The sequence below is a fragment of the Peromyscus eremicus genome, chromosome 8a (assembly GCF_949786415.1).
Source record: "Peromyscus eremicus chromosome 8a, PerEre_H2_v1, whole genome shotgun sequence".
NCBI lineage: Eukaryota > Metazoa > Chordata > Mammalia > Rodentia > Cricetidae > Peromyscus > Peromyscus eremicus.
In genome coordinates this window covers 40,857,017-40,870,106 of record NC_081423.1, presented here as the reverse complement: position 1 = coordinate 40,870,106, position 13,090 = coordinate 40,857,017, and the positions used below count along the sequence as shown (strand labels likewise).

General features: G+C 49.9%; 1 protein-coding gene across 2 annotated transcripts in view; it reads right to left on the bottom strand.

Annotated features, from left to right (window-relative positions):
• Positions 1-8,480: 8,480 nt before the first annotated feature.
• Positions 8,481-13,090, bottom strand: part of Galnt10 (polypeptide N-acetylgalactosaminyltransferase 10) — a 149,534-nt gene continuing 144,924 nt past the window's right edge. For both annotated transcript variants that reach the window (XM_059270602.1, XM_059270603.1), the window contains 2 exons: positions 12,525-12,674; positions 8,481-11,606 (listed from right to left, as the gene is read on the bottom strand). In XM_059270602.1, the coding sequence (XP_059126585.1) occupies positions 11,448-11,606; positions 12,525-12,674 (309 nt within the window). In that variant the 3' untranslated portion in view covers positions 8,481-11,447. The remainder of the gene's footprint in view (positions 11,607-12,524; positions 12,675-13,090) is intronic.

The following is a 13,090-nucleotide window of genomic DNA, read 5'->3' as shown; positions in this document are numbered from 1 at the left end:
ACGAAAAATGGATTGAGAGACAAGGCTGAGTAGCTCTTTTCTGCTTTGTGTGGGTTTTAACAGCCAAGAGAATCTACTTTGCCATGTATACCATATACAAGTTTAGGTATTTTTGTATTTATAATTTTTGTTTGTTTGTTTGTTTGAGACAGTGTTTCATGTGGCCCAGGTTGGCTTCAAACTTATTATGTAGCCAAGGATAACCTTGAACTACTAATCTCCCTGTCTCTACCTACTGATTACAGGAGTGCTGCACCATGCCTAATTCACGGGGTGCTGGGAATAGAACCCAGGGCTTGGTGCATGAGTGGCAAGTGCTCTACCCATCCAGCCACAGCCCCTGCTCAGAAGTCTAGGTCCTCTGTCTGAAACAGTTACTAGATCCTTTGGAAAGATTGCTACTGTTTGGATGTCAGTCTGCTCTGCTGGGCAGTTAAGGCTTGGAGAAAACTCAGGCACACTCAGTTCTTAATTGTCTTTTAAATATCTAAGGAAGTTTGGCTAATTAAGGCAGTAAGTCTATCAAGTGATTAAGAAGGATTAAATCTATTAAACTGAACAGTTCAACACTAATAAAGAACAAACAAAAATGATTCTTATCTTTGTATGAAAAGCTACTAAATTTCAAAGTACCAAAGTCTGTAAATTGAACTTAAAACCTTAAAGGAAAGTTAGTATTTAAGATGGGCAGCCCTTGGCCAGACGGTGGTAGTGCATGCCTTTAATCCCAGCATGCTCCTGGGAGGCAGAGGCAGGCAGATCTCTGTGAGTTCGAGGCTAGCCTGGGCTACAGAATGAGTTCCAGGAAAGGCAACAAAGCTACACAGAGAAACCCTGTCTCAACACCCCACCCCCTTGCCCTCCAAAATGGGCATCCTTAAACCAGGGTGGTAGCACATATCTGGAATCCCAGCAGAGGCAAATGGCTCATGAGGCTAGCCTACACTAACTCCACAGAAAGAGCTCATATATAGAAGGTGAACACTGACCTTGCTTTGACTCCACCTCAAGTCATGCACCACCCCCAAATAAATGAGTATATATACTTTACAAATTAAAAAAGTCTGGGTTTGATGAAAGAATACGCTGGCTGTATTTCCAGGAGGGGAGGCTAAAATCTTTTTAGATTATGGATTAGCCTGTAGAAAAATGACTGCCGTAAGTCAAACAGTGAAGGGGAAGATGAATAGGAATCTCACTTACACAACTTAAGTAAAACATAGCTCTCTGAACAGATGAAGATAGGTTTCTTCTGTATCCCAGAATCTAATCAATATTTATATGTATAATTCAGCTATTATTTGGCTTAAAGGGGCTTATTGGGAAATGTTACCATTTTGACTATTTTCTACAGAGAAAATATTTTCCAGTTTCAAATAACCCTGGACTTTTGAATTATAACCTGGTTTTATGTTTAAAAGAAAAAAGTCTGTTATGATATACTGGTTTTGTGTGTTTTCTGTCTACCTCCTACAATAAGAGAAGCATTTCTTAAAGTTTATTTTGTTCAGTGATAGGATTCTCAAATATGTAGAACAGTGCTTTGTACAAGGTTGGCACTTGTATTTGTTCAATAAATAAATTAAGACACTTAAAAAAATGGTCTGGGTTTGGTGGAGCCAGAGGCAGGAGGATCTAGCAACGTGAGGTCAAGGTCAACAGCCAGGACTACATAGAGAGACCCTGTTTCTAATCAGACAAACAAATAAACAAAACAGTTGGTGTGGCAGTGCACACTTTTTTTAAAAATTCTTTTTATTTATTTATTCATTTTATGTATAAGTACTCTGTCTGCATGTACGCCTTTATGTCAGAAGAGGGCATGAGATCCCACTAGAGATGGTTGTGAGCCACCATGTGGTTGCTGGGAACTGAACTCAGGACTCTGGAGGAGTAGTCAGTGCTCTTAACCCCTGAGCCATCTCTCCAGCCCCGGCAGTGCACACTTTTAATTTCAGTAATCTCTGGAGGCAGAGGCTGGCAAATCTCTGTGAGTTCGAGACCAGCCTGGTTGACATAGTGAGTTCCAGGACAGCCAGGACTACCTTGTGAGAGCCTGTCTCTAAAAAACAAAATTTAAATAAAAACAAAACAAAAAGTCAGAATTCTAGCTGGTGGTGGTGCATGCCTCTAATTCCAGCATTTGGGAGGTGGAGGCAGGAAGATCAGGAGTTCAAGGTCATCTCTGGCAGAACCTTGATTTAAAAAACAACTGTAGGGAAATGATGTAAATATAGTATCCATAAATGAAGCTTTAAAAAATTAATAAAGTAATTAGAATGACTTTTTGGATTAGCCTGTGTCAATTAGATAAGGGGGGGGGGCACATATGGTGCTTGCAGACCCAGAGAGGGTGTGCCCTTCCTTCCTGCTGCCTTCAGTTCCTGCCAGCTGGCTTCTTCGGTGTCTGCTTACCCAGCAAATTTCTAAGGTGGCATCATGCCATTATTCCAGTCACTGGGAAGTTCTAGTACCCACAGACAAAATGAGTAACCTCTGCTTTCTAAGTCAGTCCTTTGTGAATTTGGTCAGGGAAAGAATCAGCCACTCCTCAGGAGAGGTGCCTTGAAGGGGCTGAGTGATGCATGCAGGTCTTGATCTGTGCATTACAATGAACATTTTTTTTTCCATTTTATTGAGATTGAATCTTGGCATATAATCTGAGTCTCCTGAGAGCTGGGATTACAGATGTGTGCGACCACAGCTGGATTGCAATTAAACTCTTTTTAAAAAACTTTTTATTGATCCTGTGTGGATTTCACATTATGCATCCTGATTCCACTCATCTCCCTGCCCCCTTGAATCTGCTCTTTGCCCTTGTAACCTCCCCTGAAAAGCAAAACAAAATTCAAAAGAACCAAAAAAAATTTTTTTTTCTTGGTGTGGAAGTTGAAGTGACCAGTGAGTCACATGGTTTATCCTTTTGTCTATACATCTTTATCTGCAAGCGTACATTGTTACGAGTCATTGGTCTGGTTCGAGACCTCTGGCTTCTGCACTATGGATGATGGGCCCTCACTGAGACTCCTCTTGAATATCCTGTTGTCCTGTGTTGTGAAGATCCTGCAGTTTTGAATCTGTAGGTCCTGCCCCTTCACATGCTCCTGCAGTTTATAGAGGAGGTAGATGTTGGATGGGTTAACTCATAGCCCTGGTTCTGGGCCTGGGTGGTAGCTGGATTGGTCAGCCTACCAGCTTTCCCTCATTGTAACCATCAGGCGAGTTCTCCAGGACTACCCCAGCTAGCTCACCCTGTGCATCAGACAGCAAGGAGCAGGGTCAGTTCTCCTGCTCTCACACCCGTGGGGCCAGCTCACCCATACTTACCCCACCAGGGCCAGCTCTACTGTTTTGCCCAGGTGAGGTGCAGGGCCTGTTCTCCCAATTACTGTAGGGGACATATGAGGGGTTGGGATGGGGCCAGCTCACCTGCGTCCCCACCAACAGGGTCAGCTCTAGTGTGCAGCCCAGACAAGGTGTAGGGCTCAATTTCCTGTGTGCTGCAGCTGGTGAGGGACAGGGCTAGGCTCTCCCACTCTCATGGCCCCTGGGCCAGCTCTCCCACCTACTTCAGGTGGCAAGGGGCGAGGCAGGAGGGCATCTTTCCCTCACCCATTTAACTGCAGATGAGGGGTTGGGTCAGATCTCCCATGGACACTCGTGGGGGCTGGATCACCTGTACCCCTGTCAACAGGGTCAGGTCTAATGTGCTGCCCAGTTGAGGAGTAGGGCCCACTCTCCTGAGTGCTGCAGCCAGTAAGGGGCGGGGCCCACTCTGTGCATCTCTATCCTCACTGCCTTTGGTGGTAACAGGAGCCACAGACTTGACACAGACTACAGCTGCAGCAGGGCCACGGACCCAGACATGGCCCTTAGCAGTAACCCAGGCCCAGACAGCACCATGGCCCCTGGTGGTAGTGCAGGCCACTCAGATCTGTATGGCCCCAGCAGAGGCACACTAATATGGCCCTAGGTGGTGGCCCAGACCCCTGACATATGCATGGCCCTTGGTGGCAACATGAGCCATGGCTATCAACACAGACTGTGGCTGTGGTTGGACCATGGACCTAGACATGGCCCTTGGCAGTAACCCGGGCCCTGGTGTCACCGTGGCCTTGATTGGCAGTGCAGGTCACTCTGATTGGCATGGATACAGCTGCAGTCTGGCCCTCAAACACCAACATGGTCCCAGGTGGTAACTCAGATCCTGGGCACCTGCCAGGTTTACAGGAGCCTTAGTCATTAATATGGACCCTGGGTGTGACAGGGCCACAGACCCAGACATGGCCCAGGCTGTCGCTTGGGTCCATGTATTGCTATGGATCCAGGTGGCAGTGTTTGTCATTCAGGTCTGTATGGGCTTGGCAGCAGTGCAGACCTTGGACACCAACATGGCTAGAGGTGGTGGCCCAGATCCTAGGCATCTGTGTGACCTCTGGTGGCAACACGGGCCATGGACATCAACACTGACTCAGGCTGCAGAAGGACCATGGACCTAGACATGGTCCTTGGCAGCAACCAGAATCCAGATGCCCCTAGCTAGCTAGCATTGCAGGTCACCCATATCAGCATGGCCCCAGTGGCATATATGTGGCCCCTGAACGCCAATATCTGCAGGTGGCAGCCCAGACCCTGGCATCTACTTGGCCTTCGATGGTAAGAAGAGTCATGTGGAGCTGAAGTTTTCCTGTGTCCCACCTGGCCCGTGGTCAGGACAAATCTCTCTTACCCACCAGTCCTGCAGCTGCTTGGACCCAAGTTAACACACAGAGGCTTATATTAATTAAAACTGTATGGCCTAATGACTCAGGCTTCTTGCTATCTAGTTCTTATATCTTAACCCATTCCTATAAATCTATACCTTACCAGTATCTTTACATATTGCTTCTATTGGCCCGGCTGTCAGTGTCTCCTGACTCAGCCTTCCCTTCCCAGAATTCTCCTCTCTCTTTATCCCACCTATACTATACTTCCTGCCTGGCTACTGGCCAATCAGCGTTTTATTTATCAATCAATCAGAGCAACACATTCACAGCATACAGAAAGACATCCCCAGCAGTCACAGACATCAACACGGACCCATTCATGGCCCTTGGCTGCAGTTTGGGTCCAGAGGACATTATGGTCCTGGATGGCAGCACAGGCCACCCAGATCTGTATTATAGCCTCAGTGGCAGCTTGACCCTAAAAGGTCAACATGGCCTCAGGTGTCAGCCCAGGCTACTGGCCTCTGCATGTCCCTCGGTGGCAAAAGGAGTCACAGACATCATCATAGAGCCCGACCACAGTGGGGCCACGGCCTTGGCCCAGACATGCTCTTAGCAGCATTCTGGGTCCAGATGTCACCATGGTCCTGGGTGGCAACACAGGCCTCCTAGATTGGCATAGGCCCATGGTCCAAGGTGGAAGTGCAGGCCTCCCAAGTCAGCATGGCCCTGTAGGGGCACATTCCTCAGACACTGACATGGTCACAGGTGGCAGCCCAGACTTTGGATGTCCACAAGGACCCTTGGAGATAATTTGAGCCACAGACATCAAGACAGATCCCCACAGCTGTGTCAGGGCTAAGGCCCATGACATGATCCTCGGCAGCAGCCAGTGCCTGGACATCACCATGGACCTCGGTGGCAAGCAGGCCATCCATGTCAGCCTGTTTACTGCTCTCGCCCCCTAAGATCCACCTCTTTTCCCAGCACATGAACCATTCTGCTTCTTCCTCTCCCCCAATTCCCCACCTTGTACTCGCTCACCATAATGGTGCCCGAACGCCCTGCACCAGAATTGCTGGGCCAGATGCTGGTTGATTTCTGTCCGCTCAAGCCAGGAGGGATGACAGAGAGGGGCAGTGGCTGTCCTCCTCACATGTCCCCGGGGGCCCACAATTAACCCCCTAATGGAAAGCATTCTAATTTGGAGTAGCAACTCCAAGTCAGCTGCATATAGCAACTTTGCCATCACATAGCTCTGGTTCCACTATCGTCCCTTGTCTTACTAATTATTACCATGTGAATCACACCCCTCCTTGTACACTGTCCACCCACAAATAGCTTATTAATTTATGCAGTCTTTATTTAAATCAGATAGCAGAAAGAGTGACAATAAAAACATCTGTGCTACCTTTTGGATTCACCTGTGTACTTAACTTTCTTTTTCTTTTTAGTCCCTGGAATTGAACTCAAGGCCTCATGCTTTCTAGTGAGCCCCAGCCCCAAACCCATCACTAATACAGTTATCTTGACTAGTTATTTAAACAAAGTTATTTTTGATGGTATGCATGCCTTTAATCCTAGCACTCTGGAGGCAGAGGCAAAGGCAGGTGGGATCTCTTTGACTTCCAGGTCAACCTGGTCTACACTGTGAGTTCGAGGCCAGCCTGCTCTACAAAGTGAGTTCTAGGACAGCCAGAGCTGTTTCACAGAGAAACCCTGTCTCAAAAAACCCAAAAAACTCCAGTACCTTGGGGGTTGGAGAGCTGGGTCATTAGTTAAGATGGATTGTTATTCTTACCTATGATTCAAATCTGGCTCTTAGCACTCAAGCGGTAGGGCTCACAACTACCTGTAACTCTGTAGACCTGTACATAGAAACTTATCTTTAGGGCTGGAGGGATAGCTCATCCATTAAAGGCTAGGCTCACAACCGAAAATATAAACTTATCTTTAACAAGCAAGCAAATGAACACACCTAGCATTTCCCTACATATTGGCAAAGCCAGGCAGTTGAAAACTGTGAGGGTAAATGAGGGTTACACAGGAGTGCAGATCCTGTAAGCCATTTACCTTAGTTCTTGCTTACACTATCTTTCAATTTCTAGCTGAGTGTCTGCATACAGTAGGCCCTTGATACTTTTCTGCCATTCACCACTGGGTAGAACTTTCTCTGAGTATCTTAAAAAAAATCTTAAAATTATTTATCTATTAATGTGGATGAGTGTTTTGTCTACATATATATCTGTGCACCATGTGCCTGCCTGGTACCTGTGGAAGCCAGAAAAGGACTTTGGATCCTTTGGAACTGGAATTATAGACAACTGTGAGCCATCATGTGGGTGCTGGGAACCCAGGTCCTCTGCAAGAGCAGCAGGTACTCTAACCATTGAGCATCTCTCCAGCCCCTTAAAAAACTTTCTTTTTCTTCTTTTTCTTCTTCTTCTTTTTCTTCTTCTTCTTTTTCTTCTTCTTCTTCTTCTTCTTCTTCTTCTTCTTCTTCTTCTTCTTCTTCTTCTTCTTGTTTTTTGTTTTTCAAGGCAGAGTTTCTCTGTATAATAGCTCTGGCTGTCTTGGAACTCATTTAGTAGACCAGACTGGTCTTGAACTTACAGAGATCCACCTGCTTCTGCCTCCTGAGTGCTGGGATTAAAGGCACATGCTACCACCACTTGTTCCTTAAAAAACTTTTTAAAAACAGAATTTACTTTATTCTTTGAGCGTTTTTGCCTGTATATGCATGTGCACCTTGTGTAGGGCTTGGTCCCAGTGGGGTTCAGACAAGAAAGAGTCTCAGATCCCCTGGAACTAGAGTTAAGGATGGTTGTGAACCATTATATGGGTGCTGGGAATCGAACCTGAGTCCTCTGCGAGAGCAGCCAGTGCTCTTAACCACTGAGTCATCTCTCCAACTCTGAGTGTGCACCTTTAAAAAGACTGTCACTCGGCCAGGCGGTGGTGGTGCACGCCTTTAATCCCAGCACTCGGGAGGCAGAGGCAGGTGGATCTCTGTGAGTTCGAGGCCAGCCTGGGCTACCAAGTGAGTCCCAGGAAAGGCGCAAAGCTACACAGAGAAACCCTGTCTCGAACCCCCCCCCCCAAAAAAAAAAAAAAAAAAAAAGACTGTCACTCTTTTCTACCTGCTTTTTGGGTCAGAGTTCTCATTCCCGGTACTTAGCTATGGTCCTGGTCTAAACTACGGTCCATAGCTCCCTCTGGTGGTTGCTGAAGGACAACACCAGTTACTTCACTGAAATTAAGGCCCAGTGAGGGTAGGAGTTTCACATATGGAGAGTGTTCTAGTCACGGTTCTGCAGATGCCAAACAGTCCAGAAACACTTCGATAAATCGGTTATTTGTGGTTAATGGGTAAGTTCAGCTTGTTCCTGTCATGGCCCTTTGGAACTCCCTCCCTTCAGGTCTAATCTAGAAGACTCTGAGTGTGGAGTTCAACCCTGTGCTTCTCCACACCCAATCCCCTTTCTGTCTCGTGGCTTTTGTGGGGACTGCCCTCGGCCCTCTCCTTGTTTTGGTCTTCCAGCTCTGCAGGGTGCTTCCTGATGGCTTCACCCCAGTTTCTAAGACATCCTGGCTAGCTCTCCTCAGTGATTTGCACCTACAATTACCCTTGCTTTGGTCTGCCTTCCCCTCTAGAAAGGGCACCACCTCGGCTGGTTTCAGCACCCTACAGGGCATCTGGATGCTGGGCAGGTGATCAGTGCTCTAAGGACATCGACCGAAAGGGAGGTGACGTAGGGACATAGCAGAAGCCGCTTTAGACAAAGTCTGGAGGTTTATTGAACAATCGCGGTCACAAACTGAACATGGTAAGTCGTCCTTCACAAGGCTCACTCTCCCAGGCAGGAGGGATGGATGCTCTTGGGCTTTCCCTGTGGAATCCCTGTCTCACCTCCCAGCTTCCCTGCCTGCAACTTCCCCTGGGGACCCAGCCTTCCAGCCAGTCACAGAGCAGAGTGGAACATGTTAAAATCTTGAAGCTCGGGACCACTCTCACCCAATGGTGGCAGCAGGGCCCCGGCTCAGCATCAGCCTTGAACCAAAATATGACTTGGATTTGTCATAGGAAGCATCAGGGGCGAGGGGTGATGCATTCAGGGGTGGAACCGCACTCTGCACGTTCTGTCCCTTTTACACGGCCAGTCTTTGGAAACTACAGACACAAGGCTGAGCACACACTGCCTACTCTGTCAGAACCGGGGACGGCTGAGGCGAAGTGCCTGCAGTTCTCAGCTCCTCACAGGAGCAAGTGAGACAGGAAGGATGGAGGAGGCACCACGAGGCTGACTTTGGAAATCCAGTATGCCCGCCGCCCAGGAGAGCAGCCTCAAGAGAAGGTCTATCATTCCCGGCTGCTTTCAAAGCCGGAAGCTCCAGCTGGCAGGAGAGGGTAAGACAGCTTGCCACACAAAGGCCTTAGCATCATCACTGCAAGGACATCGCCTTCCAAAATGTTTCTGGAATCTTCTGGGCCGAGGGGTTGTGAGGGAGGCTGCCTGTCTAACCACATCTTGTTTTGTGATCTCGGCCTCTGAATAAAGCTTTGGAGGAGAACAGGCCAGTCGCCTGGCATGTCACTTGGCCAGTGGCATGTCCACGGGTCCTTCTGCCTGTGCAGACTATCAGCTGAGTGGAAATCTGACCCTTTGAGACAAGGATTTCCACACCTGACATCAGAACAAGGTGGAAATTTAGCATTTGCAGTCAGCCACCAAGACCAACCTAGTCCTTCCTATGGCAAACCTTCTCAAGTCTTATGCCCTAAGATCAGAGCTCAGCAGTCCCAAACGCGGAGGTGAGCTCAGAGGAAGTGGCCGCCCTGCCCGAGAAGGGGGATGAGAACCAGATGAGAATGGAACGGAGTGAGCGAGACTGGGGATAGCTTGTGGCTGCCCCCTCCCCCCCAACCATCTGCTTGGCTTGACATCACCTGGAAATTCAGCTGGTCATCTCGCCCCTGAGAGTGAGGGACAGGCACAGCACTTCTGGGGATCGGCATGTCCCCCTACAAAGGGCTGCCAGGTCCCTAGAAACTGCAGGCTCCTAGAGCCATCCTGTCTCAGGGAAGGTTCCTGCGCCCATAGGCAGTTGCCCCTGCCGTGTGGGCCTCCGGGTCTCAGGTTCTGCCTGAAACACACACACTCCGCTCACAGGGCCCGCACAAACACCCCTCCTCCACCCGTCCGTTTGTCTGTCTAGCAAGGCACTAGGAAGTGGTTCAAGTTTAGGGAATCGGCTGCTCGGTTGCATTTTCTCTTTGTAAAAGGCACAGTTTTTATTGTAGCGAGGCCACACTGCTCTCTGAGGACTCGACCCCCCTTGGCTGTAACCCCCACCCCCACTGGATTCTAGACCCCCATTCACCCCCATCTGGATTCCTTCCTAGCTGGCCACTTGTAAGGTAGAATGTTCATCTGGAAAAGGACACCAGGAATCCACAAGTGAGCTGTGACCGCACAGGGGCTGCATGGAGGAGGCTCTACACCAGCCACCTGGCCAAGCTGGGGGGCTTGCTGACCTCAGTACCAGAATCTCTCAGGCGGAGCTCTGTCCCCAGAACCACGTATCAGTTACTTCACTGGTAAGTAACATGATCCAGTGACCCAATCCTCGGAGGGTGAGTTTTTGTTTGAGACCCCCTGGGATCCTGACATGGGGCTAGGGGTGATCTGGTCAGGGGACAATAGCCTATGAGGACCTCGCTGTTAACGAGGCTGCAGCTGTGATGGTCAGGCATTGATTGGGTTGTACCAAAGCCTCTGGTCCCCCACTGCCTCTACCCATAGGGTCACACGTGGGCTTGGGTAGGGGTTGCCTGACATCTGGCTGCTTGCACTGTATGCCCACACACCCCATGGCTCATCTTGGCTTTTGACAGAACCACAGTACTTTTCAGAAACTCCACGGTTCTGTGAGGTTAGGACCATAATGGCCATTATCTGGGGGATGCTGCCCCCCCCCCCAGGGGACTCTAGAAGTGAGCACCTCACAGCACCCCATTCCTCTCTGAGGCAGGGAGCTGCCAAGGAAGAGATACAGAGAAAGGGCTTTGGAAGCATGGGTTGGGAGCTGTTCAGTCTGGAGGTCTACTCAGCCAGCTGAACTAGACCCGAAAACCTGGTACCCAGAGAGCCCTAAAGCTAGAATGGGCATCTGAAACACCCAGAGAGCCAGGGGAGACATCCTTTACATCCATCCGGCTGCAGAGTAAGGGGGGCCCTTGCCTGGCTGCTGACCAGGGCGAGTTATGGAACACTCTGAGGTCCCACTGGGCTCTCACTGCCCTGGACCAACACAGGCAATATTGGCAGGCATCCCTGGCACGGGCAGACTGCCTTGCCAGCGGCTGGCACACAGGCTTAAAAGCAGCCCCAAGGCCAATACCGCCTTTCTTCCTAGGGCACTTTCATGGCTGGGAGCAGCCCGAGAGCTGGGCAACCTCATAGGACTAATTTCCTGGCCTGAGGCTGCCCAGGTATGCCGAACACTTAGGGGAGGCTGAGGAACTCTGCGCTGACATAAGCGGGCTCTGGCTTCTTGTAGAGCCATTTGTCTGGGCTGTTCTCCCTCTGGCCGCACCACACAAGTGCTTCAAGAACCCTCCGCCCCGCTCAAGCCATGTGGCCCAGCACCCTGGTGCCCACAGACCCCCTTCTCCCACGGGAGGAAGGCGTGCAAGCTCTCCATAGCAACCCGAGGGGCTTGCTGAGGAGGTGTGAGGCCTCAGTGTCGGTTGAACTTCTCTAAGACCGTAGAGTTGGTGTGTTCGAAGAGCCACTGCTGGGTGAGGGAGGCGGGGTTGCAGGCGTTCATGAAGATCCTGCGGTCGCTTTCGCTGCAGTCCATGCAGCTGCCGCTCACAGGGTGGTACAGGGTCTTGTCCTACAAAACAGGGAGGCTGTCAGGCGGGGGGCACAGCCGCCGTGACAGCAAGGAGGATGCAGGAAGTTGACCTGACCGGTGCTCACATCCTGCTGGCCCTGCTCTTGGCCAGAAATCGCCCAGTATCTCCTGTTTCCTTGTGATGAACGCTCCTCTAAGCGGGACCTTCAACACCACCTGCTTCCAACCTAAATGCCACTCTGTCCCTGCTGTATGGCTTGGCTGCTTCCTTCTCTCTCTCTCTCTCTCTCTCTCTCTCTCTCTCTCTCTCTCTCTCTCTCTCGACAGAGTCTTACTATGTAGCTCTGGTTGACCTGGAACTTGTTATGTAGACCAGGCTGGTCTCATCTCACTGAGATCGGCCTGCCTCTGTCTCCCCAGTGCTGAAATTAAGATGTGCACCACCACACCCTGGCTTGGCTTTTTTTTTTCTTCCCTTCCTTCTTTCCTTCCTTCCTTCTTTCCTTCCTTCCTTCCTTCCTTCCTTCCTTCCTTCCTTCCTTCCTTCCTTCCTTCTTTCCTGAGACAGGGTTTCTTTATGTAGCCTTGGCTGTCCTAGAACAAGCTCTGTAGACCAGGCTGGCCTTGAACTCACAGAAATCCACCTGCCTCTGCCTCCCAAGTACTGGCACTAAAGATGTGCATGAGCTGCCACCACCGCCTGGTGGCTTTCTTGTTAAAATGCATGAATCTGGGTTTCTGCTCTCTCTCAGGGCTAGATTAACAGCAGAGAGGATGAGTGGGCGGCATCTGCAGGGAGAAGCAGGAGGCACTGCCATCCTACGACAACCTCACAAGCAAGTGGTCTGCTCCCCTCCCACACCGCTCCCCACTTGCGGTATTTCCCCCCTCCCCCCTCCCCCACCGCTCCCCACCTTGCGGTGTTTCCACCCTCCACCCTCCCCCACCGCTCCCCACCTTGCGGTATTTCCACAGCTGGTTGCCCTTCATGCTGTGGCAGTCGTAGAGGGTGACTGGGCTAGTGTGGGAGACAGCGTCGAAGCAGAGCTTCTTGGTGTGCTGAGGGTCCCCGGGCCGGATGTCCTCCCTCCAGGTGAAGGTGAAGACCTGCATGCATAGGGACGTCAGTAGAGAGGGAGCAAGCACTGAGAATGTCCTTCTTTGTTTACTAGCTTGTCTTCTGAGATGGAGTCTACTGTTTGATGGCCCCAGTCGTGTTATGAAGCCAGGGATAACCTTGAACTCCTGCTCTTCCTGCCTCTAGCTCCCAGGTACTGAAATTACAGGCATGTGCTACCATGACTGGCTTGCTTGGCCGTTTTTATTTATTATTTACTATTGTTGAAACAGGCTTCTACTCTGTAGCCCAGGCTGGCTCTGAACTCTGTGAACTCCTGCTTCAGCCTCCTGAATGCTGGCATTACAGGCAGGCACTGAAATGTTGGGCTTTTGCTTTGTTTTGAGTTAGGAAAAATTAAGCTCAGGGGTCCAAAAAAGAGTTTGCTGACTCTATCTCCTGTTCT